This window comes from Capsicum annuum, chromosome 10 (assembly GCF_002878395.1).
Source record: "Capsicum annuum cultivar UCD-10X-F1 chromosome 10, UCD10Xv1.1, whole genome shotgun sequence".
In the NCBI taxonomy this organism is placed as follows: Eukaryota; Viridiplantae; Streptophyta; class Magnoliopsida; order Solanales; family Solanaceae; genus Capsicum; species Capsicum annuum.
The window spans coordinates 213,008,353-213,014,573 of NC_061120.1; the positions used below are offsets into that span (position 1 = coordinate 213,008,353).

At 32.8% G+C, this 6,221-nt stretch overlaps 1 protein-coding gene across 1 annotated transcript; it reads right to left on the minus strand.

Annotated features, from left to right (window-relative positions):
• Positions 1-194: 194 nt before the first annotated feature.
• On the minus strand, positions 195-4,022 carry LOC107854581 (putative phosphatidylglycerol/phosphatidylinositol transfer protein DDB_G0282179). Its single transcript, XM_016699596.2, has 4 exons — positions 3,860-4,022; positions 2,719-2,820; positions 2,314-2,471; positions 195-551 (listed from the first exon to the last, which is right to left on the minus strand). Exons 1-4 carry the CDS (start codon positions 3,951-3,953, stop codon positions 435-437), a joined length of 471 nt encoding a protein of 156 aa, XP_016555082.1. The 5' UTR covers positions 3,954-4,022; the 3' UTR covers positions 195-434.
• Between the last annotated feature and the right edge of the window lie 2,199 nt (positions 4,023-6,221).

Here is a 6,221-nt window from a genome sequence, read left to right on the forward strand (position 1 = left end):
AATAAATGGGTTTGATTGAAATAAAACTAAGGAAGACTGTTAATGTGAGTTTTATGATGTATATTTGATTGAAATAAAAGGGAGAGCACAGTTCTTGCTTTAGGATGTAAGTTTCATGAAGTCATAATAGAGAGCGAAAATTTAGCGTCGAAATGCATAACAATCTTCTCACAACTACTCGGGAATTGAAACGATTTTCAATCAAAGTGATCGATTCATATCACCTCAAGTCCTCAACAATGTACCAATTGTGAACATGAACGAGGCAATAGCCAGTCGACTACTCTTTTCTTACCTGTCACATTAAGTACTTGATCTACGAAAGAGAAACTGAGATAAACTTCACACAAAGCAAGGTAATATACATGAGACCTCGAAACAGCAAAGTTGGGACATGCGATTATGCTGTCGCTTGGTTCACAGGTGACAACTTACTATATATCTGCTACTGCTTTTGATTCTGCAAGTAAACTAACGCTGAAGCCAAAGGTTATGCAAGACAATTCATGATTGTTTCCATCCATCATCTTCATTTTAAGAGTATATGAGCCCTGTATGTATAAAAGAACATACCGTCAGGTACGACAAAGCTGGAAAAAATAACATTTTTCTTCCAATTCATACAATTGAATATCAAGGAAATGAAACCAGACTTTGACAATTAGTAATGTAATATGAAATCACGTAATCCCATAGAAAGATCTCCTTTTTCATAAATTGTTCATTTTAGATTTGATCATTAGTAATGTAATCTGAAATCACGTAATCCCACAGAAAGATCTCCTTTTTCATAAATTGTTCATTTTATATATGATCATTAGTAATCTAATATGAAATCACGTAATCCCACAGAAAGAACTCCTTTTTCATAAATTGTGTTCATTTTAGATATGATCAATATATTACCCGAACCAATAAAGAGCTGCGGTTAGAAAACTGAAATAACTTAGCTATAACAAGAATGAACAACACTGAACCCTTAATAAAACCACTACTATTAGGTTCGACTCGACTACAACAACATACCCAGTTTGTTCCCACATAGTGGGGTCTGGGGAGGGTAGAGTGTACGCAGATCATACGACTACCTCGGGCGAAGTAGAGAGGTAGGTTCGACTCGACTGAGCTGGCAAAATAATATTTTCTTCCAATTCACCCAATTGAATATCAGGGAAATGAAACAAGAATTGATGGTTAGTAATATAAGTATATGTGAAATCCACGTAATCCCAGGGAAAGATTACTATTCTGTAAATTATTCGTTTTGGATAAAATCGTATCTTACTCGAACAAATAATGAGCTGAGGCTAGAAAACCGAAATAACTAGCTATAACAATAATGAAGAACGTTGAACCCTGAATCAAACCAGTACTGTTAGGTTCGACAGAAACGAGAAGAAGGCTTAAAACAACTGGATATCAGGGACAGGGAGGTCATTGTCAGCTATAATTAGTGTAGAAGACTATATATATCACATAGATGCTACAGGCGAACCAGACTTCTTCTAAGCTTCTCTCGACGGAGGAATCATGGAAGTTCTGAATGGGAAGAAAATCTTCACAAAATGGACACGGCAGACGTGAAGTTTAAACAAAGACAACTGACACTGAAGTTTGTTTACCACAAGCAATAGAATTAGAGCACAACAAAGCTACAAGCTGCGACTTTAAAAAATATATGATCCGCTTCAATGGCGGAGCCAGAATTTTCATTGAGGGGGTTTAGAAATACGGACTAGTCGAAGGGGGTTCAACATCTATTATATATACATAAAAATATTTTTGACCATCTAAAAATAGTATAATTTCCGACGAAGAGGGTTCGGATGAACCACCTGAATTCAATGTGGCTCCGCCACTGATCTGCTTATCATGCGCAATAAAATCATTGGTACTTTCCTCTTCAATATTTTTTCAACTGGAGCTTCCCTCATTCCTTTTATCGGACATAATGTTGTGAATCATGCTTTAATGAGTTCTAATATGCAATTAACAGAACTAGAAGTTGTGATTTAAAGCATATATGATTTCAACAATCCTTTCACTACAGAGGCAGTCCTACGTTGCTCGGACTCTCAACAAATATTGCCGAACCCTGTCGTATTTGTCAGAAATACACCATCATCAATATTTTTGAAGAGACTGAGCGACATAGAGAGGCACAACAGATTTATGCTTGAAGACTTTTAAGAGTTGAGAAATCCAAGGAGGGGGAAACAAATACGTACTTTTTATAGAGGAAATTTACGCAGAATGCAACATGAGAAAGTGATGTGATGACAAGATTAGAGCAAAACTTGAAAGATGACTTACAGGAGGTGTCATTCCAGGTAAGGCTTGAGTGTGAGAAATCACAAAATCACCAGATGCAGGGCAAGATGTCTCTTTACAAATGTCGTGGGATTCCTGGTGGACGTGAAGGAATAGGTACTTGACGTCAATCACTAACTTTCCACCGCTGATATTCTTATCTGCAAGAGAAAAACTCACCCAGTCATTCTTCTTCTGTCAAAGGGATCTTATTGAATCAAAAACTACAAAAGGAGGAGAAAAGATACATGATACAGAAGCAATGCAAGTACTTAAAGAAAGTAAATGGCGGAGACCTACACTCCATAGCGAAGTGATCACACGTAATACAAGTGACAGTTAGTACATAACCAAGTGAATTATTTTACTCGCATTAAAACGACAGGACACATTATCACGCAAAATTACCTGTAGTTGCAGCAATACTGAAAGTGGTCTCTTTACCTCCTTTAACAGGATAAGGTGTTATATCAACTCCACTGACCTTGACAGCATAATCAGCCTTCTTATCTGCGTTATCCAACCCAGGAAAAAATCTAGCTGTTAGAATCAAGATTATCACTAGTACAGTTTGTGCGCCTATGTTTTACCGTGGAAAAACCAGAAAATTATAAGAATCCTTCCATCAAACAAGAAAATTATGAGCAGTGTAAGATAAGGTAGAGACTACGTACCTTTGGGCAACGGAAAGATATTGGAGGATAAAAAAAGAATGAACAGTCAATACAAAGGTAATTACTGTGATTATATATGTTATGCGGTCAATTGTTTAGTACTCCCTCTATTTCAATTTATGTGGCTTGATTTGGAGTACCGGAGGTCAAACTGATTTTTCATGTGAATACGACGACAACAAACAACATAACCAATGTAGTCACACAGTGGAGTCTAGGGAGTATAGAGTGTACACAGACCTTGTCCCTACCTCTAAATTTATTTCCAAAGGACTCTTAGCTCAAGTGCAACAAGTCAAAATAGCTATGACGAAAAACAATAATGAACAAAACATAGCAAAAGAACAAGTTATGATAGCTAGCAAAAGCCAGAAATTACAAAAATAATGCCAATATGACAGATACCACCAACCCTAATCCCGTAGGGAAGTAAAACAACGCTCGACTACCTACTAACCTTCTATTTACTCTAATCTGCACCTCCACATCCTACTATCTAAGGTGTAAATCCAGACATGAAAACTTCAATTCTTTTTGAAATAAAATTTACATATTTAAAAGCTACACAGCACACGCGCGCGCACACGCACTCTCCCAAAATCTTAACAAATTCATCACACTAACCCTACCAAACTCTTAACAAATTCATCTGAATTTGTAACTTTCGACACGACGTATACAAATATATATACACGTAAAACCTACCAAATTCTTAACAAATATTAGATCTGAACACATAATATTAACATTAAAAGCATAAATTCATTGATTAGAATCTTAAAACTTGAACACATTAAATTGACTATGATATCTCACATGATACATAACCAAATAACATCATTTAAAATTGATAGTAAAATGTACAACAAACTCACTGCAATATTGGAAGTCAGTGGAATCAGCTGAAGCAAAAGGGAAGAGAATACACATAGAGAAGAAGAGAGCAACAACGAAGAGTTTCACCGCCATTGATAAAATTGATTGATTGATCTAATTAACACAATGAAGAGTCCTACAAATTTTTGACAGTTTTAAGTGATCATAGAGAATTGTGAAAACGAAATATATACGTGTAAATTTTAGTTACGTTTACGTGGCAAACATGTATGTTGACACGTAAGCAATAGGAAACTGATAGACTCGTATTTATTTTTGGCCAACTTATCTAAATTCCTCAATATTTAAATATTATTATATTTTTGGGGAAAAGACAAAAATAACACCTAAAATAAATTAATTCTACAAAATTAGCAACTAAATTTTTAATACTCATAAATAGCACTCGCGAATTAGGTTTTAATTCTGGAAAATAGCCTCGTCACTCGTATATGTGTATCAATCTAGTATAAAAGTGTAATCACCGGTATCAAAGTTATCAATGTAGTATAAAAGTCTATCAATGTAGTATAAAAGTATATTAATATGGTATAAAAGAGTACCAATTGGGTATAGGAACTGCATGTGCTTGCATAGAATTTCCTTTCTCTTTTTTGAAAAGTGTATCAATATAATATAAAAATAAAAGTGTATCAATGTAGCATAAAAGTGTACTAATATGGTATAAAAGAGTATTAATTGGGTATAGGGACTGCATGTACTTGCATAGAATTTTCTTTCTCTTTTTTACGAAGTTGATCAATATAATATAAAAGTGTATCAATGTGGTATAAAAATGTATCAATTGAGTATAGAAACTACATGTACCCAATTGGGCCAAATAACTAAAAAATGGGATTATTTTAGCTGACTGGCTAAAGTTGTCCAATTTTGTCAATTATGGGCTTTTCTTTTTTAAAATGACCATGCCATGTCTTTTTCCCTATATTATTTTATTTCAACTATTTGGTTAATAACATCATATCATGATTTTTTAAAATTATGGTATATTTATTTTAATATGATACATATAAAAAGTGATACATTTAAAATTGACTAGATATTTATTTAAAAAAGTAATAGATTCTCTTTTATTTTGTGAAGCAAATCACGCATAATCAGTTACATAGTGAATTAATGAGATTCACAAAATCAGCAATACCACCAATCAACTTTCAAATTTAAATAAAAATTTGAATCCCCAAATTCATTTGAGTGAAGGAGAAAAGCAGTTAGAGAGAGAAAAATCATCGGAGCAATGGAGAAAGATTTGAGCAACGATCAAATATCCTCAATGAAGGAAGCCTTCACTCTGTTCGACACCGACGATGACGGTAAGATCGTCCCATCGAAATTCTGTTCGACGGCGACGACAAAACGATGCTACGGTTAGAGTTTGTTCGAAATTGAAGGATTTAGAGGAGTTTTCGAATTTGAATTTAGAGAACTGCTCATGTGCAGACTAGTACGACGCCGTCTACGGAAATGAATGAAAAAGAGAATGAGGAGAAGAATTATTATTATTTGAATACGTGATACATTTGAAATCTAAATTATTATTTGAATTATTATTTGGCGGCGAAAGATTACTATGCGATAAGTCTGAAATACGTATGATACATTTGGCTGTATTTCTATGAATTTTTTTTCGAAAATTAGATATTCAATATATATGATATATTTAGCATACTTGACATATAAGTTGAAGTTTGAAATTTCTGATTCATATTTAAAGAGTGTGAGTTTGAAATTTATATGATTCATATTAAATATTTATGGAAGTTCTGTGATTTCTATTAATATTGTCTGCATTAGTTCTAAGAGTTTATCTGTTATATTAATGATACATTTTTATAGTTGAAATAATGTGCTAAGAAAAAATAATAATTTAAAAGATGATTCATTTATTCATATGTTAAATGTATCACCCATTTATAAATGAATCAAAAAATATAATAAATATAGAAACATTTAGGACATATATATCACCAATAATATGATGGCAAATGTATCACTCATACATTATCAATAAAATATATCACCAATAATCTAACAATAAAATGTATCATTCATTCAGTGTCAACAAATGTATCACTCATATATTGATAATAAAAGTATCATTCATATGAATCACCGTTACACTATAAAATGTATTCAGAAAATTAATATTTTTATATATGTACCAAACGGATTAACTTAAAATCCATTTAAACAATTAACTCACCTTTTTGAAATAACTAGAAAAATTTATAATTTAATGTAGTACATTAATGATTTGAAGTAGATAGAGTAATGGAGATAGAAGATGTTTTAACTAATGATTATAATTTTAGAGAATAAGTATGACTTGGCTTGGTTTGT